We start from the raw sequence: 24,502 nt of genomic DNA on the forward strand, positions 1-24,502 counted from the left end.
AGGTAGTTCTGCAAGCGTCCGCAGGCCCGACGCTCTCTTCTATCTATTTATATATTCTGTTTCTATTTGTTTCTGAGACAGACTGTATTTCCTTGTTCAGACATTTGTATGTAGTATTCATAGACAATCCGTAGATATTGTGACACCAGTTTCTGGGTAGAGACGGATGTTGGCATTTTCGTACTGATTTTGGTATTATATTAGTCTAAGTCTTTCGCTTAATTTCATCTTTCGCTATTATTTAAATGTTGATCACCTATTAATTCAATTCGTTAAAAAGAGTTAAAAATGAAAGAGATTGAATTTTTTTTATTTCGTGGCTTGCCAAGCTTCTACGAGTAGGCGCCATCACGACTCCCGAGGGTGAAAAATCCGGGTCGTGACATTACATCATTCAAAAGAGGAAATTGTAAGACAAAGAGTTGAGAGGAAAATTCCCCGCTCCCTTTTTCTGAGAATCCCCTTTCTATATATAGTTCTTGGAATTTTACTGTGTTCTTTGACCAACGTACTCTCACGTGACTGTCTTTTCGTTGTTATTCGAATACCGTTTTTACTTAACATGCACTGTCGATGATTGGACCGAGGTTAGTTGTGGTGCTTCCCGCCATTTTGCCACTTAGGCGAAGTCCCAGCTTGAACGATCACTGTGGTCAGATTTTGACCTATACAATATTATTAATATTATTATGATAAATGGAGAGCTAAAGAGACAACTTCATTTACTAATACTATGCTTTTCAGTTGCACCGGATAAGAGAGTTTGTTACTATATTGTAAGTATTAATTAATTATTACAATGATAGAGGAAGGACTCAACAAGGAACTATATCCTATTACTATGCTCTTCAGCCACTACTTACCGGGAATAAGAATGGTCTTTAACTAAAATGTTGATTGATAAATGAAGAACTAAAAATGCAATTATATATGATTATTGTGCTTTTCAATAATTGGAGGAGAGGCTTGTTAAATATTAAATTGTAGTATCAATTAGTACTCCTATGACTTTTGGAGAAATAAATAGGCAAAATAGATTATTCATTAAAGCATGTACAAGTGAAAAGTACTCCTAAATTGTAAACTTTTCTGATAGACGTTATATGCGAATTAACTATCCAATTTAAATTTGAGAATAGAAATAAACCTTATGTAATAAAGGGCCAGCATAACATAATTAGTTATTATATAAAATAATAAAGCCTATTAGTACAACCTTTTTTGAGTTCCACTTTGAAGTAATAAAGAGCACAACAAGAATTTTTTTTTAGAAAAAATCAATAAAACTATAGAGAAAAGAAGATAAATATATTCCCTAGCCTAAGAGAGCTGACACTTTACTCATAAGACTAAAATTGTATGCAGACGCACCATTCGGGTGATGAAATGTTCGAGATCCTTCCGGCTCTAAAAGATTTTGGACTCGAGCCCTAGAAATGAAAATATAATTTGCTTTTTTAAAGGATTTTATTTATTAATCAAGTCAATAAATATAAAATACTGAATGGTTAGAGATCTATATTAGCTCTATGCTCCTAGTAAATTATTAAGTACTATACCTTTCCAATTATAATATTGACAAGTGAATTGTGCGGTTATCTCGTTACAAATTTTTACGGTAAAAATATAATTCTTTTTAATACTATTACCAATCTTCTATTTATTTTTTCAAATTAAGTAGAATCTATTCTAGATTTTGTGCGCGTGTATCCCAAAGCGGTGTATATCTTTTTTTTTTTTTTTTTTTTTACATGATGCTATAGATGTATTTATGAAAACTATGAAGTCCAACCTCCTTTTATGTATGGAGAAATTAAAAAAATAAAAATAAAGGATCGGGTGTGGAAAAAAGAAAATTTAATGGACATACATTATCAATATAGTTAGCAATTATAAAAAGTCACTTATTATATCTCTAGTTTTTAACCAATTCTTACTTGCTATAAAATATAGAATGTAACATACGTTGATTTAAAAAAGGAGTAATATGTTGGTAACAAAGATCTTTACTTTGTCATGGTAGAAACTAGAAATTAAAAACTCCAGAAAAGTAGGGAAATTACGTGTGTGTGGACCTGAAAATAATTAACATTAGAGTGGAGGACCGGAGGGTAAATTCGTCCAAGCAAAATTCGGTTTTCCTTTAAAGGCAAATACAACTTCCCAGTCTTTTCCACTTCTTCCGTGGTCACATCTCAACACTCACAAAATCAGCACTACAGTGCATTTGCTACTTACTCTTTTTCTCTCTCGTTGCGTCGATAGCAATGTCGGAACGTGGACGCGGACGTCGAGGCGGTGGTGGTAGAGGTGGTGGCGGTCGAACACCGTCTTCTTCATTCGGTGGTCGGGGCGCCGGAGGGCCGTCTTCTTCCGGTGGTCGTGGAACATTTAGTAGTGGAGGTTTGCCGTCTTTCAATGCTCCACCGGCGTCTCAACCTCAACGACCGGCGATCACGGTTTCATCGGTGTCTCGCGAGGTAGAGCAGAAGCTTTCGCTTCAGCCTTCATCATCACAACGTCCTGTTGTGGCCCAGCCTGTGCAACAATCGGCACCGGCGACTGGTGTAAAACCGCTACAGCCGCCGCCGGCGTCCTCGAAAAGCATTCAGGTTCCTAATAGACCGGGATACGGAACTGTTGGACGGAAGTGCCTTATAAGAGCAAATCATTTTCTCGTTCATGTTGCTGATCGGGATCTGCATCACTATGATGTAAGTAATTTATGTGTTACTAGTTGATATGTGTTAGGTAATCATGCTAAACGTCATTTTCTTTCTCTGTATATTTTATAAATATTTTTGTTACTACCATATGTGTGTCTGTATATAACAGTGTTGTGTATATAGCGCTAAAGGTCTCTCTCTGTGTTTGTTTGTGTGTGTCTATATATATATATATATATTTGTATGTATGTGACTGTGAGTACGTATATATGTATAGTTATATACTTGAATCGTCTGTATATATGTAACACTATATATATGTGTGGTGTCCAATACCATATTAATATTTGGTGCGTCTGTGGGTATTTAGCGCTAAAGTGTCATGGTGTCTCTCTGCGTATATGTATTTGTGTGTCTAGCAACGTTTATGTATGTATGTACATCATATGTGTTTTTTGTGTGCATTATGCATATAAATACGTTTGTTAATTACGAGCAGTAGTTTCTAACTTATTTTATCTTTAATTTCTATAATATTTAGAATTTACTGAAACTTCATCTGAGTTTAACAAAATTGAAGTGGTTTTAAAATTTTGTTTTGTCCTTATGTCCTAACAATGTTTTTTCATAGCTGTTAATAAAAATTTAGATGTGTGTCATGATGGACCAAATGTAGAGTTTGTCATAGCGCTGGTATTGTCTTTGCATATTCAAATGTTGGTAAATCCTGTGTTTCTTTGTTGATCTGATACGTGCCGAGCACACTTGCTGCCACTTCAATCCCTGTTAATCCATTCTTCGATGCTACATGTCAAATTCTCCCTTTATTAATAACTTCTAATATTGAATTTTCAGGTTACAATCTCTCCAGAGGTTCTGTCAAAGAAAGTATGCAGAGAGATTATGAGCCAGCTAGTTAATGACTATAAACAGTCACACATGGGTGGTCGGAATTTAGCATATGATGGCGGGAAGAGTGTTTACACTGCTGGGCCTCTCCCATTCTCCTCCAAGGACTTCGTTATCAAGCTAGATGGCAATAGTGGTGGAGCAAAGTAAGTTTTGCTTTTGGTGTTTACATGTTTTCAAGCACTTTTTTTCCTTGTAAAGTGATCAAGCCCATGGAGATACTTTTAGTTCCAAGCTCATCAGGATTCCAAGGCTTGAGCTATAGATTTACAGTTTTTGATGATTTACCACTTTTTATTTACTATTAGTGTTTCTTTTATGGACTTTTGTTGCACTGTTTTGTTTGGTTTTGTTTCAGGAGGGAAAGAGAGTTTAAGGTCTCTATCAAGTTTGCTGCCAAAGCTGATCTTCACCACTTGAAACAGTTCTTGCAATGTACGCAATCAGATGCCCCGCAAGAAACTATACAAGCTTTGGATGTGGTGCTTCGAGCATCACCATCAGCCAAGTATGTTCCTAGCTATTTGTATTCTTTTCCCTTTTTCCTTTTGAATGATAATTGAGACACCTTGACCTTTGTCAATTGCAGATATGAAGTAGTGGGAAGGTCCTTTTTCCATAAGACATTGGGAGATTATGGTTTGCTTACTGATGGTTTGGAATACTGGAAAGGGTATTATCAAAGTCTTCGGCCAACCCAGATGGGCCTCTCTCTAAATATTGGTATGAACCCACAACGAAGCCTAGGACGTGGATTGCTACATTTTGTGTTTTTAGTTCTCTTTTGGCTTCTTTCAGACTAATTGGATTACTTCCTTTTAACATGCTATTTCCTGCTACTATGCTACAGATATGTCAGCCAGAGCATTCTATGAGTCTATTTATGTGTACGAGTATGTTGCGAGGTACTTGAATCTCAGGGATCTTAATAGGTTGATATCTGATCGCGACCGTATCAAGGTAACTGAAAATTGCTTATTGGTAATTGTTATTTTGTGCTCTGTATGTCTGCCACAATTTGAAGTATTTGAAAAGTGTATGTCAAAGAGAATTGAAGATTTGTAGGATCATTATGTCTCTAGATATCCTCTGGATATTAGTTTGAAAGTGTTTTAGATGTTTATTCTACTTATCTGAAAAATGTTTTAGATGTTCATTCGATTTCACATAGGTCATACGTTTGTTCCACTATTAATTTCAGGTCAAAAGGGTTCTGAAAGGTGTTAAAGTTGAGGTGAGTCATCACGGCATCAGACGCTACAGGATCTCCGGGTTGTCCGCTCAACCAGTGAAGGAAATAATGTATGTCATTAGTTTGGGTACTATGACTTAAGTGAGACAATTAGACTCACTTCACAAGCTTGTTGGGATGGTTATGGTTGTTATTTTATGGGTTTGCAGTTTGTTAATGCTTTTAACACCCTTATCAAAAAAGTTAATGCTTTCAACACTACGAGGCTTTTAAGCATGTCAACTTCACCATCAATTTAATGCAACATCTATCAGTATTGTTTAGTGTATTCTTTTTAGTTCTATATTCGTAGGATTTGTTTGAAGGAAGTATCTCTAGTATGGCTATAGCCTTGTTTATTATTTTCGCTCTTCTTGTGTTGTTAGCTGTCGCAATTATATTTTTCAGGATTATTTTGTGCTCTTCTAGGCATGACTAATTATTTTGACAATTTCTATTGATTAAGGTTTTCCGTTGACGGCACTGGAATGAAGACATCAGTTGTTGACTACTTCCGGCAGAAGTACAACATTGTACTTAGGTTTCCAATGTTGCCTGCGATTCAGGCGGGCAGCGATGCAAAGCCCGTGTATCTGCCTATGGAGGTTACTTACTCTTAGTGCCATTCTGCTTCTTTTCATTTTTATTTTTGACCTTTGCTATTGCTGTTATCTCTCTGCATGTACAAATTTTCTCTTCTGATATGTTTGCTTTCAGATTTGCCAAATCGTTCCAGGCCAAAGATACACAAAAATGTTGAATGGAAGGCAGGTCACAGAGATGCTAAAGGCAACTTGTCAGAGACCTGCTGATAGAGAGAAAAGCATTGAAAAGGCATGTATACATCAGATCTATATAACACGAGTCCTCCTGCAATTAGTTTCATGTACTTTTTAACATGTGTTTTAATTAGATGTTTGTTTTTTCCCCGGTAGATTGTGAGTTCTAACAACTATGTTGCTGACGAAATGGTGAAAGAATTTGGTATTGAAGTTCGAAGTGAACTCACCACCATTGATGCACGGGTTCTTCAGCCTCCAATGGTAGTTCCTTGGTCTATGTTTTTGGTGTATTCATGGATCATTAAAGCTTTAATTTCATGTGTGTTTAGCATCTGCATCGTTATTGGTCTTGCAGCTAAAGTATCATGAATCTGGTCAAGAATCACGAGTGGATCCTAGGATTGGTCAATGGAACATGATAAATAAGGTATTAGATTGTCACTTATCCTCTTGAGTGTTTTTGCATTCATCTGAGTTTTTAGGTAAAACTTGAATACTTATTGTTCCTGATATTTTTCTAGGATTTCTTGTTCTTATCAGTGTTAAATTGATGGGATGCTCTTTATTCCCTATTTCTCATTATATGAATGTAGTGTGGGGTTTATTTTCAGAGTCATATAGAACTTGAACTGAGTGCAAATGCATCTCTTCCCATTTTGTCAAAGGCTGTCATATTCAGTGGTGTTAATGTTCTTGAATATTTTTATCATGTCATTATCCATTACAAGTATTTATGGCTCAATCTGTGATTTTTGTTTAGAAAATGGTCAATGGTGGCAAGGTAGACACTTGGACTTGTGTCAGCTTCTCACGGGTTGATCCATCACCGTTCTGCAAGGCACTGATTGAAATGTGCTGTAGTAAAGGGATGGTAAGGCTATAAATTTCACTTCCATAGTTGTGCAGTTGCACATGCTTATCAAGTCGCATGCCAGATCTGACTCGTTGTGCTTGGTTGTAGGTGTTCAATCCTCAGCCTTTGGTGCCCATTCGCTCAGCTCATGCTGGGCAGATTGAGAAGACTCTGGTTGATATCCATACAGCGTCTACTCAAAAGCTAGCAACTATGGAGCATCAATTGAAACATCTTCAGCTGTTAATTGTTATTCTTCCGGAAGTTTCTGGATATTATGGTGAGTTATATCGGATTATCGGGGGGGGGGGGGTGATATCAGATTGTTGATTAATTGACAAACTGTAGGAAAAACATAGCACCACAATATTGAATTAATGTAGTTGAAAGTTGAATGATGATTTATCTTGGATGACATCTTTGTTTTTCAGGGAGGATTAAGCGAGTATGTGAAACAGATTTGGGAATTGTGTCCCAATGCTGTCAGCCTAAGAATTTATCTAGACCCAACAAACAGTATCTTGAAAACCTTGCTCTAAAGATAAATGTCAAGGTTTGTCATGCCTAGTATTGCAAAGCTGTTTAAGTGTTTTCAAAAGAGATTCTGTCGTCTTTTACCAATGTTTGGTGTACACTTTTTACTTCAGGTGGGTGGAAGAAACTCTGTCCTGGAGCAGGCAGTTCATAGAAGAATACCTTTCCTCACTGATATCCCCACAATTGTCTTTGGTGCTGATGTGACACATCCACAACCAGGAGAAGATTCTAGTCCATCTATCGCTGCTGTATGTTGTATTACTTCCCATCTCTAATTTTAAATTGCTTAGCTATTGAAAGCTAAAAGGCTCTTCCACACTCAGCTAAAATGATAAGTTTTCTTTTGCAGGTAGTCGCTTCAATGGATTGGCCTGAAGTGAGTCAATATAGGTGTCTTGTTTCTGCACAACCCCACAGGAAAGAGATCATTGAGGACTTGTATCAAAAGCACGTAGATGCTAAAAAAGGGATTGTTCATGGCGGAATGATAAGGTAGAGGTCCTTAATTTTGTTCCATGCTTGTGCTTTCCATACCAAAGCTCTTGTTGTCTTACAAATTATTTCTTTTCAGGGAGTTACTGATTGCGTTTCGAAGATCTACAGGGATTAAGCCTGGTAGAATTATCTTTTATAGGTCTGTTTTCTTCCATTTGATTATGTTGGTGATTTTGCTCTCCTTTTTCCTCATTAGCCAATCAATTTCACTGTAAAATGACAGAGATGGAGTGAGCGAAGGTCAATTCAATCAGGTTTTATTGGAAGAAATGGACGCAATCCGCAAGGTATAAAATCCTGTCCCAAGGCTTAGTGCTTTCTGTATTTTCATTTTGTAGATGCTGTTTCTTAGATCTTCTCACGTTATTGTTTCTTGATTTTGTCAAATTAGACAAATTTGATATATGACTGATGAAGCCACAAGTTTATTTTGTATATTAACTGGATGTATGTTAATGAAATACATTTGAGATGGTAAGGGTTACATCACAAGTCCTGAAATTCAGCCTTTCTTACATGCAAAAACTTAATTTTCTTTAGGCATGCACATCCTTGGAAGAAGGTTATCTGCCACGAGTTACCTTTGTGGTAGTGCAGAAGAGACACCATACACGTCTGTTCCCTGTTAATCATAACGATCGTAATATGACGGACAAGAGTGGAAACATTCTGCCAGGTTTCAAAATTTTGTTCTTCAAGCATCTGATACAAGCATTTGATCATATTTTTTATGTGTGAATGCATTGATGAAAAATTAATAGTATGACTGCTATTACTTTTTCAATATAGGTACTGTTGTTGATACCAAGATTTGCCACCCTATGGAGTTTGATTTTTACTTGTGTAGCCATGCCGGGATCAAGGTAAATTTGATGTTTTGGTGCATTATCAGTTGTATGATCCTTTATGATCTCTCATGTTGGTATTCATCAGGGTACTAGTCGTCCCACGCATTACCATGTCCTGTTTGATGAGAACGGATTCACTGCAGATGCCATACAGAATTTAACAAACTTCTTGTGTTACACGTAAGATCTCTCAAACTTTATTTACTCGGAAGATGTATTTCTTTATGTTAAGAGTGTCTTATAATCCACATCTGTTCATCTCAGCTATGCAAGGTGTACACGCTCGGTTTCCATAGGTCAGTTTTGCTAGCTCAATGGTTTCAAAACTTGTCTCTTTGCATTTATCAAGTGCTCTATTTTTAACTATATGTGGCTGTGTATGCAGTGCCACCTGCCTATTACGCCCATTTAGCTGCGTTTCGTGCACGCTACTACTTGGAGGGTGATATGTCGGATACTGGATCAACTAGTGGTGGTGGTAGAGCAACCAGGGAGCAGTCGGCAGGGGTCAAGCCGCTTCCTAAGATTAAGGACAATGTGAGGGATGTCATGTTTTATTGCTAAGGATTCCCTTTATCTTTGGTTCTGTAGGAATGTTCTTTTGGATTTTTGTTATTTATTACAACAGATTGCCATGCACAAATAGTTGAATTATATACTCAGTGTTTTGCTGGCCTGTGGGTTTGACACAAACCCACAGAGTAACATACTTGATTTTTGCAACTCTTATGTTGGGTTTCGGATGTTAATGGTTACAACAGACGGTAAAAAAGAGAAGTTATATTTACGTAATTTTCAGGTATATTCTGTTCAGCTTTCCAAATTTCTGTTGGGAGGTTATAGTTATGTGTGCCTTTCTATCTTTATCAGTCCCTATTTATGGAGTATTTATAAGAGAACTTCTTTCGAAGATAACTTGTCATTCACCTAAGCGAATCAGAAAGATTATAAGGATCGAGTACATTCAGTTGTCCATTTCTTTGTCCGTATGGGGTGCAGTACAGTTAATCGTTTTTTTTTGGGCAAGATCAAGAATATGATATCTGCTGTGTAGTCGTCTAGTATATATAATATAAGAGATATATTTATTCCATGTCTAGAACAAAAGGCAAGTACTAGTATATTCTGGGAGGGTTAAATTCACATGGCAAAAGAGTTCGTCTTCGACCAGAGGGTCTTATTTGAGTTCAAAGCGCAGATTGCAATTGCAAAAGGAAAGCAAAGGAGAGAAAATGGGGAGTTTAACATATATAAATCGGTTATACACTAAAGAAAAGATAGATTCTAGTTAGCCTACCCATATTTTACATGTGTATAAGGCAAAAGAGCTTCAGATAGTTTTGGCAAGTGGCCAATGCATGAAGGTCCACCTTTCATGCCCAAGGCTACTTGGCTTGAAATGAAATGACGCCAACAACATAATGACAGACACATGCAGTGAGGTTGGGGTGGGTGGGTGGGGTGCTGTGGCACCCGGGGACACGGCCAAAATTCTGGCCCTAAAACTTCCGTTGTACAAGCTAGAATTCGAACAAATAAGGAATTAAATACAACATATTCCGTGATTGATTTGTCTTCAAGGATCAATAACTTAGTAAATGAAATTAAATTAACTTAAAACCAATCGAACTATTTGAACTGATGGATATACATAACCTACATATTAAGTCTCTGTGACCAAGGGTGAGCTTTTTTTTTTTTGGTATTAAACAGAAAGACTAAGCGAACCAGAAATTTTTGTTTGGTCTTTCGGTTTAGTTACGGACACTAAACGAGACAGGCCTAAAGATGAAGCTTTGGATGCATCCCTTCATTTCTAGCACCTCATCAGATTTCTGTAAATCTGCTTTCACAATCAGGGAACTGACGCGTCTGACTTTATAGTTTATACTAACATCTTGTGCTGTATTTCATAGTGCTTCCTGATCAACAATGTTAGCTACACTAACTTATCACAAGATTAAATGTCAACAAATCCATTAAAATAGAATCGAACATTAATTGGTGGCAAAAAATTTGACCTACCAGTCAATAAAACACCTTAGCACATGAAATGGAAAACAGCATTTATTACCTTACCTTATTATCTTAGGGAATTGAGCAGAGAATTGAACTCAACAATAAATATAGTACAAATTGCTAAAGATACAGGCTGTAGAACAAGAAGCAGCTAGTGCCTAAATAATATCACAAGCTCATCATATATGCACACACCACGCAAAACTATGGTACAGGCACAAAATTAGCAGATATTTAACCTGCAGCTGTAGTACATAAAATACAACGCATCTGCGGGGCACCTGAGGCGTCCTTGTCCTCGTCCTCATCATCATCGTGAACACCATCATCATATTCATCATATGAGACAGTCCCCTGGGCAGCAGCTCCTGCCTCTTTTTTGCCACCGATGGAAATGGTGGACTCCATCAGACAAGTTGTATGATAGGCATGACAACAAAAGAAGGCAATGATTGATACATTCTGTATAGAAAATGGATCGAAACATATGCAACACCTTCCACCTCCCCTGGTTTTAGACTTAACCTCCATGGATTTCATGCTCATTACTCTCTCTCCCAGATGTGAAGCCCTCTTCTCAGCCCTATGGGAAGATGCCTCATCTACTTCATCACTCAAGCAAACAGCGCGCTTTGCTTCTTTGTAATATTTAACTAACAAGTTCACGCAATCAGCCTGTCAGTAAAACCCAAATTGTCAAAGAACTGCCCCAGTACAACTTCTAAGATAATGCGAGTCTTCCACAAGATATCATGGATGGTAGATACATAGAATAATATACCTTGAGTATATCATTGCACCCATGTCTAAGAGAAGTCTCTGTTCTGTAGTCGGTCACAATCTTGACCAGACGATCCCTCAGACTGCAAATGAGAGCAATATTGCAATTACATTTACGTTGTTAGCTCTAAATAAAATCCAGATCAACAAATAGTACTCAGAAAGACCAGCTGACTGAAATTGAGGGTAAAGCAAAGGACAATTCTAATGCAGTACAAGTAAAATGACAATATTCCATATTTTATCAGGCAGTCTTCTCTAGTTTCTACAACCTCCGGAGTCCGGAGAGAGGTTCCTCTGAAAGGAAAAAAAATTCCTCTTAATCAGCATACACAATAAATTCCTATGTGGTACAAGATAATGACAATATCCATATTTCATCTGGCACTCTTCTTTGGTTTTACAACTCATGGGGAGAGGTTCCTCTGAAGGAAAAGAAATTCCCTGCTAATAGCCATGGATTTGTAGATACTTATACAATTGAATCATAAATATAAGAGCCTTGGTTGGGAAATCTTTGGACCATTCGCTGAATAAAGCTACAAGTGTTAAACCAATATTAACCAATAAAATAATTTGGACTCTATAAATGGTGATCCGCCAAAACTAATCTCTAAACTGAAAAGTCCACTTTCTGCATGAGTAAGTTTAAAAAGTTCATAGTTGGCCTCCTAGGATCTTTGTTAACAAAAGCTCATACAAAAGTATACAAATAACTTGTTTTTAATACTTGGATCCAGTAGGCTGGTCACAGTTTCTAACATCCACAATTATTCAAAAAGATATTAGACAACTACAGCAGCAATTGGCTGTCTGTTTCGGGGCCAGATTAAGTAATACTAATTACAGAGAACAAACATAGAATTTTGTGAATAGACTCTCAAGCTGCCTTAGAACAAGTTACCCTTTTCTATTTACAATTGATAGATTCTTAGATTCTCAAGCTGCTTTCGAATAGTTATCTTCTGCACCCAAGTGTATATAGTGTCCACAATGATTGATAAAGCAATTTTTTTTTAAAGTAGAGTCTCTGTCAGCTCCCTAATAATTATTTAGTGGACCCAAACGCATGGAGAGTCTACTTTATAAGCATATGATGCAGCTTTTATCCAAGACAGAAAGGAAAAGAAAGTCTAAATACCATGATTGAAGCAGAAGACAAATTTTGCGAGGAAGACCAGTAAGAACCCCCCCCCCCCCCCAAATACTTAGAACAGAAGAACGAGTTTTCCTGACTAACTTACCGAGGTATCACCAGGCCATTTGGCAACATATTGACAATGTAAAGGGGATCAAGATTTCCTACAGTATGCTCTAACAGTACACCAACCTGTCAATAAGATGAAATATAGAAACGTGCACTTAATATGCCGCTTTGCAAAGATAACGGGAAAAAATAAAGTGATGAACTTCACCATTTCAGGCTTATGAAAACTTTGCTTTATCAGTTCTTCCCAGAGTTCATCATCTTGTTGCACGCTTACGAATTCTATGGCCTGCATTTTAGTTATGGGGCTTGTCTCATCACCAAAATTTGGAAAATAAGATGAAGATTATAAAATTAGGTTCAAGTACCTCTTCGATATCTCCTAACCTATTAATGATAACAGAAAGGGCTTGCTTTGCATTCCCCATTCTCCCAAGGATGAAAACTTGCTCTTTCAGTAAATCTTTCTTCACACAGATTTCATAAGCCTGACAAAATTTTGCTGTAACAAGGTGAATAAGAAGAACAATCAAGCAAAGATTTGGATTGTCAGCCATTCATGTCACGAACCTTCTCCAATGTATAATGCTGGCTGCTTCTTAGAAAGGTAAGCATCATCTTAGGATCATAGTCAGCATACAGCTCAACCTATGGAAGTCATAACAAGAACTATCAAATAGTAATAAACATTACAGGAAACACCATAAAGGCATTTCAATTTTAAAAAAGGTGCCGGAGCATCCACACTAAAATTAGATGCATATACTTTTGAGAATACAGAACATAAAGACAAGGAAAGACACAGTAAAGTACTTGTGTTTTCTTTCCCAACATCATATATTCTTGGAGGTTACAATTACATATTCTTTCTCTTATAGTGCATAAAGGACAGCTGCTTTGTTTTTAGCCTCATTGGTTACAGATACTAAAATCAGCCAAAAGATCAGAAAATCAAACTGTTGGAACATTAATGTAAAATGTGGTTGGATCTTATTTTTCGTGTATGGATTGAGAATGCAATTGACAACAACCAGACATAAGATATGGAACATTGGTAGAAGATTGTCTCATTATCAAATTACTAACGTGAGTAGGTAACCGTAACACATGCAGTAGCTTTTGCTTGAGCTATTTAAGGCTCGTACAAATATTGATAAAGAAGCCATGGTGATACAATGATATCAAAACTAGCGGCTATACATACTTATTGATTGAATCGCTTCAAATTACTAAACTTAACATATTTGGAATGATTAAAACAATTTAACGTTTGGCAACGGCTTGGGGTTCCCCGGTAATGATTTGTGAAGTTCAACTAAGTAATAGTTCTAAAAGAACAAATACATCAGGTAGTATTAATAGTACATGGCCACCTAACAATATATTACAAAGACACCGTCTCTACTGTCAGGTAACATTAAAACACAAAACAGCCCCAAACTAGCACAAGAAGAGATATAATCCCGCTTCTGGAAGACGTCTCATCAAGTCACATAATTTTACCTCAAGACCTTTTCAAGTTTTGAGTCCACTTCTTGAAGTCAATTTTACAAACCTGCATGTCATGGTAATCCTTTCCAGAATGGGGATTTGCTTCAAATAGTGAATGCAGATAGAGATGCAAAAAGTATCGGCAATCACACTTATCCTTTGCAGCAATAAGCTGTGATACCACTTCAGATGGTGGTATTAAGTCACGTTGCTGGATTAACAGCAGTACCGCACGCTTGCAATCGATCATCATAAGTTGGACTACCTATCAATCCATGTCAAGGGAATTAAGACTGTTAAGTTGAGGAATTAGTGCTACATTTTCCAAATGAGACCACATATACAAAAAACAGAGCTTATCTTTTTTACAAATTGTAAAATTTAGTTGGCCTACTTCTGTTAGAAGATAGTAAATAACAATGAAAAAGAAATAAACTTTGCACTCCAAATAGATTCGAGTTGTGCTGAATTACATCTCTCTCAAAGCTTAATATGAATCGTGTTAATAATTTCAGCCAGTCCATCATAAAATCGTACCTTTTCACGAACAGCATCATGCAAATTATGCTTTTCGATGAAGTCAAATAGATCCGGTTTCATAAGCTGAAAACATCATGAAATAAGAAAAAAACAAAATAAAAAATCAATGTAAAGCAGAGAAACCACACCCTTTTTCAGAGTGATGCACTTAATTCAGCATGATGATTGTTATAGGTGGAACTTACATCAGCATAAAGAGCAAAAGCTTTATCGTGTTGTCCATCGATTACAAATAACTCTGCTAGAGCCTACATGGTAAAACTAGCACACTAAGTGAATATACCAAAAAGCATCTTGGATATAAGTCATAGGCAGGAACATCTATGCACTTACCTCTTTGAGTGGATTCGTCATAGATGAGGTCTTAATCTGAGGTTCAATAGCGGAGATAACAGGCATTGTAGAATAAATGCGAGGTGGCCAAGATTTGACAGTTGATAAGAGATCCTTGTGGAAAGATGGATTTGTAGCCAAAGCAACAAGAGCTACCTAAAGCACAACAGACGCTTCACCAGTTGAGTTTCTTTAGCTGTGAAAGAGAAGTCATACCAAGACGTGAAAGAAAAACCTATCACAGCAATGTTCAGACCTCATAAGCCGTATCACGTAATCTTGGGTTTTCAGTTGGGATATATGGAACCAGAACTGGAAGCTGCCGGAGATGTGCAAAGTGGAAAACCCATCTAGTACAATATCCAAATCAAATTACTAAAAGTATACTTCCTAAAGATAGTGATTTTAACAACATTAAATACCTTTCCCATCCGGAAGCTGATCCTCGCAATAACTTTGGACACAATGATGCCGCTTCAGCATATTTTCTTTCGACAATCAAATGATCAAGGTATCTGGAACCGACCTGATTGAGAGAGAAACAAACAATAATGAGATTTTTACTTGGTTATGCAATCTTTAATCACATATAAAATGGAAAAAGGAAGATCAAGAATATTCTCAACATGGCAATTATCTAACATTGAAAACGACGACGCCAAAATTGAGAAACTTCCTAAATGAATCCTCTCCAAGCATGATTATCTCCATTAAATACACCCCCAGTGGTGGAATTGGGTGCAAACCCAATGACTGTCTAATCAACCACTTTATTAAGAGTTTGGGTAGTTAACAAGTGTTATAACTGGGTAGCCACTAATACTCATTATATACATGGTTGTATAACCACCACAATCATCAAATCAAACAACTATGATCACCATAAATGTTTTTCTTAAATTTTCTAATACTGAATTAATAGTAGGAGATTTCTAATACTGAATTAATAGTAGGAGACAGCACCAGCCAGTAGTTGGATATTTCCGTCGCTGTATCCTGCTGGCGGCGGTTCACTTCTGTCAGAAGGTTCACCTCTGCTTATGGAAACCATTATCCGCTGCTGGTAGGTGGCTGCTCGACTAGTAGCTACGTAATATATACTAGTATTCTTTCAACTAATGGTTTATTAAATAACTAAATTTAGATTTGAGATTTTAATAATAGATTAATCTGTGTCAATTACAATAACTTTTTACTTAAATTATCTTGAAACTTTTACCTAACCATTTTGCTACCTCTCGGACTGCCATTTCTGAATAAGAGGCAGAAACTGAAAGAAGAAAAGGGCTTGGTGGCAAATGATTACTTGGAAAGTTATCTCATTAATAGGTAATGTTGTTGAAGAGGCTATTCCTGTGTGAGCTTATAGAACTTAAGCAAGAGCAGAAAGGAAAGATGAACAAACACCAAATAATTAGGCAATGCAATGTGATAGATTTATGCAAGAATTGCGCAGCCCAGTATGGGAGGATGCAGGGACAAATAATTGGGTATGAGGCTGGAGCGTGAGCTCTTTTCTATAGCTGATGTACTGAACTAACGCTCAAAGCTAGACTGTTTTGGCAGTATGTCATTTATCTAATACTTGGGGGAATTGGTTTCCTTGATTGTAGATTATAATAATAATAATCTCAAAATAGTAATTTGACCATTCTAAAGCACATCTATAAGCCTGACCTCAGTAAAGCAGTACAGTTAATGAGATTTGTAAATTGCTTGTTCTGGTTTGCAAAAGAATCAAAAGAATAGTTAACAACATAAAACTAGATCCTAATATTGCTTATGTCATTGAAAGTGAGCTGATAGGTGCCTTAAATCTCTGGAAGAGATCAGGAAATCGTGACACTTAGCCAGACCATCTTCTTATTTAAACTGCGAGAAGGCTAATTATCTCATCTTATTAGTTCTGTTTTTTGGATTGAACTAAAAAGAACTTTCATTTCTTTCTCTTTGTTAATTTATATTCTACCCCTTCCACAAATTTCGGCTCTGATCCAGAGCCCCCTGCAGCAAAAGTGAGACTGACACGGTTTTCTATGGTCCGTAGCAAAGACAACCCAAACAAAAGTGCTATTTCCTGGCTATCGAATCAGTAAGGGTGTGAGTCAGATGGATCAACAGAGAAGACTATGTCTGATGTGGAGATGCCCGTGTCGTAATGGTTTCAGTTCTTTTGTAGAATGAAGTGTTCTTTTCTGTCTTCAACTGTCTTTATGCTATTGAATTCCTCACAAGCCAACTAGATTCATCCAATTGAACATGTTGCATTAACCATTTAGACAGTGAGTTTCATATGCCATTGGCAACTGAAATAAATCTTACTTAGTCCTCCCATCCCAGGGTCTCCAACATCAAACTTCCTGTTTCCTGTTCGATGAGACTCCATGAATTCTAAAATCTAAAGAACTACATTAGAGACAAAGTAAAATGTAATTTCAAACCCAATCAAAGATGGTTGCAGAATGCAAAGATGCTTTTTTATAAGGTTTTTGTAAAGTTACATAATTTTTTTTCCACATGTGCAAAATGCAAAATGTTTACATTGTCAGTTGAAACCCATGTTAACTTATAAATCAAAAATGTCTTTTAGGCACAAAAACACACATATTCATATATTGTATTTGCAAAAGAATGGATTCATAACACTTCAACTAAAACAGATCCCTAATTGTATCTAATGCTAGTTTGATTTGATGATTCGCCCATGAATCATAAGGAAGTTAAAACATTTATATATTGGGGATTTGAAGGTGACATTGGATTCTCTTTTTCTAAAAAGCAAAGAGGGCACTTGCTCAGTAACAAGGAAAAGCGAACGAATAGACCAAAAAACAACAAACATAATAGCAAACAAATGAGATCTGTTAGTGGAGGTGTTATTCAAATAAGCAGCAGAAGAGAAATTTTTTTGACTGTGGAGTGACCTGGGAATCCCAACCCATTGCCGTCAGTACTCAACCTGATTGAGTGCACACAAAGAGACTACTAGTTGCTGAATCAATTTAACTGTCTTATACGAAAGCATGCAAGCCCAGGAAAAAAGAATCCTTTCCAGAAACTTCCCAATCCGTTTACGCGTAAAGACAAGTGAAGAAGCAGTTGAGAGCTATATAGAGCATAATGGCAGGAAATTAACATTACATTCAGCTGAATTAAGATTAACATTACACCCTTGAGTATTAGAAACCAAATTCAGATTGAATACCTCATCAAGTAGTTCACTCTGACCCTGATTGGCTTCAACAGCTTCTAAAGCTTTCTCATGCCATCCATGCTGGAGAAGCCAATTAATGTGATCCTCTGCATCCCTAACAACCAACCTCAGAATATAAGCATATTAACATGACAACTATTGTCAATCTGCATTCCTATATCTGAAAAGGGGGGAGGGTTTTCCATTTTTTGGGATAAAAATAGTTGTCCCAGGGGTTAGCTCAATTGGCAAAGGCCTCAGACTTGTGTCTTAAGTAACAAGTTCGAGCCCTTAATGTAAATTGGATGGGGCATCTTCACTTTCGGAGCTTGCATGCTACTCTCATCCGATAACGTCCTTATAGCATCCCACTGTACTACATGTCTTTGTTCACAATTCTTGAAAGGCAGTTTAGAGGCCTGTGTGTGCTATTGGTGACTTTCTTTGGGAAGAGTACATCTTATTTTATGGAGGAACTACTTAATTGAGTTGGGATTTAGTTTGTTAAGCCAAAGTGGAAGTCTGGGATTAGAAAGTTTGGTTTCTTTGATGGCCATCTTTTGTCAAGAATGCTAGTACCGATAGTCAAAAATATTTTTCTGTTAAGGAGAAATAGGCCTCTTAAGGATATAAATAACTTACCAAAGGAATGTCTTCATTCATTGGACATTCAAAAACGATAGATGTGCGCATATGACCAAAAGTTTCTTTTACTAATCATTGCGTGTTATGCTGACCGAAGAAATCCCTTTTTTCTATACTTTATAACAGTTTACTTTAGTAGTAAATTATCTATTCTATTCGAGAAAATGGAGGATATGCAACGGAAAAATTCCCCTATATAAATACCACTTTATCTTAATGCAAATAAAAGATAATAAATAATAGTGTAACAAAAACTTCAAAACCATATGGAGAATAAAGAAGAGCTTACAAACCTTGGTTTTGCAATAACAACATCCTTTGGGGACACAATATAGTATAAGGGTTCATCACCAGCAGCCCACTGACCTCCTGCATAGCTGCTACCTATAATCATTTGGACATGTTACCTTGTCCCATAAAAACTCTCACCACATGCCAATGTGAAAGAAGAAGGAATTAGGGAACTAGCTATAGTCAAGCAAACAGTACCAGAGAATGGAGCATGAGCCAGCGAATAGTCTTTGGCCTTGTAATGCTCAAAGCCATTAACAGGAAGAGCGTCCGTCGCGAGCTCATCATTATTCCATGTCACAACTCGCACTTCTGGTCTTTGAGCATTTCCCTGTTGGATATTCATAAAGTCCAGCAACTATTACCATATAAATTTATCAAATAATAGGGACATTAGTAGGCTCAAGTGTGCAAAACGAAGTTCAGATAAATGCCCTCAACTCTTCAAGAACAAAACATAAAGAGGATGAGTGAAGGAAACCATATAAATCATGCATACAAAGATGGTTTCATGTGTTAGAACACTGCACAGACATGACTTTTTAGATGGCTACGGTAGTTGAATGCACTTTCCTCCTCTTTTTTGTATTATTTTATTTTGACCCATTAACCCTCCTCAACTTCTAATATACACATAACTCCTTCAAATCTGTGCATAGAAGTGATATCCAGTATGTTTTCATCCAAGTTAACAAAAAGTGTATACAACCCATTTTCGTTGTCAAAAGCAAGAACTCTTACCAAAGTGAGCTGCATGTGGACTAGATTAACCTTCTCACTAAAGACACCCCTCTTCAGCCCCTATGCTCCCAGTCCAACCCTTCATCCGGAACAGTTGACTCCATCCTGAGCCTCTATCCACTTCCTCCAGACCTATATTTATCTTCTTCTTTTTTTGGTGTTGAAAGTTAAGAGCTAAATTGCTAAACTTTCTTTTATGAAAAATAGGTTGGCGTTAAAGTTGTTGAATTGAAAAAGGGATTCCTGAATGCTTAGTTTGTGAATCACGAATCTTACCGTAACAGAAGATGCAGAAGAAATTACAAATTGCTTAAAATATCATAGTTCATTCCCTAAGCTTTAGGAGTAGTTGAAAACAGCAATCGTGGTTGAAAACTCAAAAAGAAGAAGGAAATTATAGGTTCACAGAAGTAGCGTAACCATACTTCTCGATGATACCACCCTTCATCAGTATCTGAATTACACATACATGTTGAGCACATGAGAGCATTTCACCAAACATAAGGTAGAGCAAGTAATGAGATTGATCCATGTAGGAAAAGGGCCAAGTACAAAGAGATTTGATCCGCGAGTCAAGATCAAGGTCCAAAAAAAAGAAAAGGAAACAGATACCTGTCTGGAGGGAATAGTGCTGCTGAAGTCCTTCTCTCCATCTTCTTCACCCGGAATATAAGCTAGAATAACCAAAGAATCACCAAAAGGAGCAATTCCTGAAATGAAATAGCTGGTTTGAAAAGATGCCACTATATCCACCTGATTCCGACTAGACATAGGTATATGCTTGTATGTCCCGTTCACGCCTTTGCTTTGAGTTGTTCTTATCAATGCTATTTTCACAGAAGTTCCCCAACCAATGACCAAAAGAGTGTCGTCCTGAATGTCATTATAAAACAAGAGAACAAGCCAGAATAATCAGAAGTAAGACACATGATAACTGAGCCCCAAAATGTACAACTGCATTCTTACTTATTCAAAAAAGATAAAGATTACCACTATGATCTTATTCTCCTTGCAAAATATGCAGGGAAAGGCTACACAAAGTAGCAGCATTAAATTGCATTATCACATTTCTAAATCTCTTCTAAGTGAAGAAATATGTATAACTCAAAATAAGTATAATCCATGGATATGGTTGGTGCTCGTAAGCTGCATGAGAGTCACAAAGCTAACCTGCCAAACTATATGAGGGAGCAGCAGTTCAGGTCGAGGAATCCCGCGAGGTCTTTCAATAAATGTTATACGCTGATCATTGGCAGCATCATAGACTTTAACTCCTGTATCGTTTGCCCAGGCGACGAGGCTACTTCTCCACTTCACCGCATGAATTGGACCTTCACCAGAGTGCAAAACCTGCCAAATAAAAGCACAATAGGAATAATCAAAAGACTCCCAAGGTCTTTCCAAGTCTTTCAGTAAAGAAAAGTACAGGTAAGTAATTACCACACAAAAACATACAACAAACCTGGTCACGATAGCCTAGCCACTTCTTAACATTTAAATACAAATGACCTGCCAAACCACCAGTAACAAATTTTCTGGAAGATTTTCTAGCATAATCAGGGTCTAGAGCAATGGCCTTCATTGGTCGGTGATAATCAAATTTCATTCTCTCATCAGTAAAAAGACTATTTATTACAACAGAGCCATCATCAGAGCAGCTACCAACGTATTCCCCTTCTGTGTCAAAGCAAAGGTCATTCACAGCAGCAGTGTGAGCAGCAAACTCCTTAATCTGTAGAAAAATAAAGTTGCTTTTATGTACAAACTAAACGATGAAATGCATACTGGTAGAACATTAATCCTTTTGCCTACTGTGAAAATACAGATAAGTCCATAAGGTTTAGCTCTTGATGGTGTTTTTAAAAAAAAATGAGGATGGGTTTATATTTATGCACATGGTTTTTTTTACAATAGTGAGTCCGGACAAGCTTGCGTGCAACTCCACTGAGTAACTGCATCCTCTCATCAGTACAAAAATCACCTAGCTTTTTCGCGTCTACTAAGATTTGAACTCGAGTCTCTGATGGTCTCCATTAGGGCTCACCCTTAGGCGTTAAGTGCTTATGCACATGTTATCATAATCATCTAAAAGAGAATCTTACAAAATCAAGTTAAAGCACCAATTCAAGTAGAGCCTTATCAACAACAAAATAATCCAATAAAAATACGTTAAAACAATCAATCAGGACTAAATCAAATTAAAGGCAAAAAAACTCGATAAAGTTTACTATAAGGTGATTGACTGATCAATGCTTGATAGAGAATTCAAATAATTACACAATGTAACATTAACTTCAGTCACGAATAAACTAAACTACGAGTTAGAAGTCAATTCAATGCAAAAGAGCAAATACTAATCACCTGATTACCGAGGAAATCTAGAATGTGAACAGCTCCAGCGTGTGTACCAAGGGCGATCATTCGTTCGGCGACGGCAATACACGTGGCAGCATCAGTTGATAATAGCGACGGCACACTACCGCCCATTCTCTGATACTTCAACCTCGGCTCATCCTCCTCTTCTTCTTCTTGTTCTTCTTCTCCAGAATATTCTTCAGAATCTTCTTCTTCTCTCTCATCGTCGCCGTCGATTCCATTCTCCGATGGCATTTGAGACATCACGATACTGTTCATCGCCGTAGAAGAATTATTAAGAAAGAGAGATTATTAAGATCTATCTGGAAAGTGGAAATTGAGCTTCTTTGAAAAGAAGAAGAAACTTTTTTGGTGCACGTTAAACAGTTGATTATCATTTAACGGACTAATAATTTATTTGCAACAAAACAAAAGGAAGCTGACGAATTATGATTACCACCTGTCCGCTTCTTTGTGCTTAATCCTCATTTATTTTTATTTTCAAATAAAATTTGGATATTTCCGTATTGGATTAGGAATGTTTCTTGTGTTTTTTTTTGGGTAAACGTCTTTTTCTTTTTGTCAATTAGAGTGGTCCCGTCAGTTAAATCTAATGAATTTTTGGTATACAGAATGAGTTAATTTACGTACTGAGTTTTAACCTCTCCTTTTTAAAATATTTAGTCAATGAGGTTTAAGTAACTTTAAGAAGATAATAATATCTTTCTAATCAAAAGCTTCGTGATAAAACAAATTAATTGTCGGATAAATTTTAAAGTTAAAATTTCACCAAAAACCCTCAACCTCTTAAGTTTGAAAATACTAAATACTACTTTCTTAATATTGTCAAAGGAACGGACCCTTTGACCTTAAAATTAATAGCCAAAATGAAATTATCATTGCTTTAATTTTTAAAAGTAAAAAATTGACCCTAACTTAGTATAGATTACAACAATTTTCTTTTAACAAAATTAGTCAATAATATTGTACAAAAAAATAAAAAATCTCTATTATTTTCTTCAGTTTTCTTTTAAATCCGAAATGCTCATTTTGATGTGACGTGGCGGAGAGATATCTTTAAATTTTGCTCTACAAATTGGGACAAACTGAACTCGGTTTCCATGTTCACGTTTGAAGCAATACATTGAAAGTGAAATGAATGTGACTAATTAGACAAATTCACAAAAGCCCGATTAAAATTGTCCACAAATTAATTATAGTAGGATTTTTCTCCGTACTTTAATACTTAACTAGCCTTGCCTATACATAGGTTGCCTAAATATTATTATTCCGTTGGCTGCTTAGATTGACTTATTTAGGGTATAACTCGTCTTCAACCCGACAACATGTTTGGAAAGCTGTATATGGTCGAAATCAGATATGCCCGATTTCCTGGACTTGAGGGGTTGCCTTAAGCCCGAGTTCAGGTAAGGTCGAGTTCGAGCTCGATGGATCAGACTCGAGCTCGAAGACAGAGTGCTATGCCCGAGGACCGAAGTATGCGATGGGCATCGAAGCCGAGTATGGTCAACCCCGAGATAATACCATTATAGATTTGTAACAGAATGAGCAAGATTCCGGCCACGTCCCCAAGATCATAGCGTAAATCCCATATTAGATTTGTACGAATCCGTACTAGGCGGTTAGATAGCTGTCCCAATAAGATTCTTTACTGTAAATAGAAATGTACCTTATTTAGAGTTCTCCTATTATATAAAGGGGACCCCAATCATTTGGAAAGGACATCTAATCATTGGCAAAGAATATACTCTCTTACTTTTTCACTCATTGTTCATCAGAATTGTACTTTAGCTTTATTGTTCTTGCTTTATTGTTCTAGACCCATCTCGAGGTCACTTTGGCTCGAGGTCGATTCCGCCTAGCAACACTGGTTTGACTTACTCATTTTTTTCATTTATACGTTATACTTCTTGATTATTAATTAGTATTGAACTAAATCACATATCTTTAAAACCACAAACTAAATTTAATTGTTACTCGTATTTTCGAGGTAAACAGTTTGGTGTCCATCGTGGGGCTAAAGATAATAGTGATTACTTCATTACTGATTCTCATAACACACGATATTTTTACACTTTTTCTTGTCAAGAATTTTTGGTTCTCAGGCTAAAACATGTCTAACTCGCAAAATGCACCTGTACACGACAACGATGGTCTCGGATTTCATGGGAAAAATAACAATATAGGGGTCGGTACCACCAATAAACCCTGGAGAAGTGCCAAATATGGAACCAGTTAATGTTAGTTCACACATTGCTCTGAACGCGGATTTAGGCACAGACCCCGGAGGGAGTGTACGCAGGGAAGCCCGATCTGGTGGCCAAGGAACGCAGGGTATAAGAGATGTGAGAGTCAGCCTCCAAGTGATATTCGAGATGCTACAAGCTCAATAGATTGCCATCGCTCAACTTCAAAGTCAGAATAAAACTTCGAGTATAGCCAAACCATAAATACTCAACGTGCTGAATCGGAGCTGGAGAGATCAAACGGTAGTGGCTCGGGGACTGACCCCAAAATTATGAGGATGCTCGAAGAACTCACCAAGAGGATCGAGTCCGGGGAAAA

General features: G+C 36.9%; 2 protein-coding genes across 2 annotated transcripts; one reads left to right on the top strand and one right to left on the bottom strand.

The window, feature by feature from the left end:
* Nucleotides 1–2,181: 2,181 nt before the first annotated feature.
* Nucleotides 2,182–9,123, top strand: LOC104235128 (protein argonaute 5). The gene is made up of 22 exons (XM_009788807.2): nucleotides 2,182–2,714; nucleotides 3,522–3,721; nucleotides 3,934–4,083; nucleotides 4,165–4,298; nucleotides 4,426–4,535; nucleotides 4,777–4,877; nucleotides 5,273–5,411; nucleotides 5,524–5,640; nucleotides 5,742–5,849; nucleotides 5,944–6,015; nucleotides 6,349–6,459; nucleotides 6,550–6,721; nucleotides 6,873–6,994; nucleotides 7,089–7,226; nucleotides 7,328–7,470; nucleotides 7,550–7,612; nucleotides 7,697–7,760; nucleotides 8,014–8,149; nucleotides 8,263–8,336; nucleotides 8,407–8,501; nucleotides 8,586–8,617; nucleotides 8,707–9,123. Exons 1-22 carry the CDS (start codon nucleotides 2,268–2,270, stop codon nucleotides 8,883–8,885), a joined length of 2,907 nt encoding a protein of 968 aa, XP_009787109.1. The 5' UTR covers nucleotides 2,182–2,267; the 3' UTR covers nucleotides 8,886–9,123.
* A 1,247-nt stretch (nucleotides 9,124–10,370) lies between these two features.
* LOC104235129 (vacuolar protein sorting-associated protein 41 homolog) lies at nucleotides 10,371–22,309 on the bottom strand. The gene is made up of 19 exons (XM_009788808.2): nucleotides 21,923–22,309; nucleotides 21,024–21,293; nucleotides 20,732–20,911; nucleotides 20,174–20,434; nucleotides 19,019–19,151; nucleotides 18,823–18,913; nucleotides 17,897–17,999; nucleotides 15,114–15,217; nucleotides 14,948–15,041; nucleotides 14,692–14,847; nucleotides 14,544–14,606; nucleotides 14,356–14,421; nucleotides 13,883–14,083; nucleotides 12,898–12,975; nucleotides 12,696–12,815; nucleotides 12,536–12,616; nucleotides 12,365–12,450; nucleotides 11,122–11,203; nucleotides 10,371–11,015 (listed from the first exon to the last, which is right to left on the bottom strand). Exons 1-19 carry the CDS (start codon nucleotides 22,193–22,195, stop codon nucleotides 10,575–10,577), a joined length of 2,883 nt encoding a protein of 960 aa, XP_009787110.1. The 5' UTR covers nucleotides 22,196–22,309; the 3' UTR covers nucleotides 10,371–10,574.
* Nucleotides 22,310–24,502: the final 2,193 nt, after the last annotated feature.

The sequence above is a fragment of the Nicotiana sylvestris genome, chromosome 6 (assembly GCF_000393655.2).
Source record: "Nicotiana sylvestris chromosome 6, ASM39365v2, whole genome shotgun sequence".
Classification (NCBI taxonomy): domain Eukaryota; kingdom Viridiplantae; phylum Streptophyta; class Magnoliopsida; order Solanales; family Solanaceae; genus Nicotiana; species Nicotiana sylvestris.

Bases quoted from the DNA above. Each gene is read 5' to 3' on its own strand.
- LOC104235129 (XM_009788808.2), bottom strand. From the start codon at position 22,195: ATGAACAGTATCGTGATGTCTCAAATGCCATCGGAGAATGGAATCGAC. The intron at 20,912-21,023 runs GTTTGTTGTATG...TTTATTTGGCAG, and splicing joins GGCTAGGCTATCGTGACCAG to GTTTTGCACTCTGGTGAAGG. The intron at 14,607-14,691 runs GTAAGTGCATAG...TTTACCATGTAG, and splicing joins TGACGAATCCACTCAAAGAG to GCTCTAGCAGAGTTATTTGT.
- LOC104235128 (XM_009788807.2), top strand. From the start codon at position 2,268: ATGTCGGAACGTGGACGCGGACGTCGAGGCGGTGGTGGTAGAGGTGGT. The intron at 4,536-4,776 runs GTAACTGAAAAT...TATTAATTTCAG, and splicing joins CTGATCGCGACCGTATCAAG to GTCAAAAGGGTTCTGAAAGG. The intron at 7,761-8,013 runs GTATAAAATCCT...AATTTTCTTTAG, and splicing joins AAATGGACGCAATCCGCAAG to GCATGCACATCCTTGGAAGA.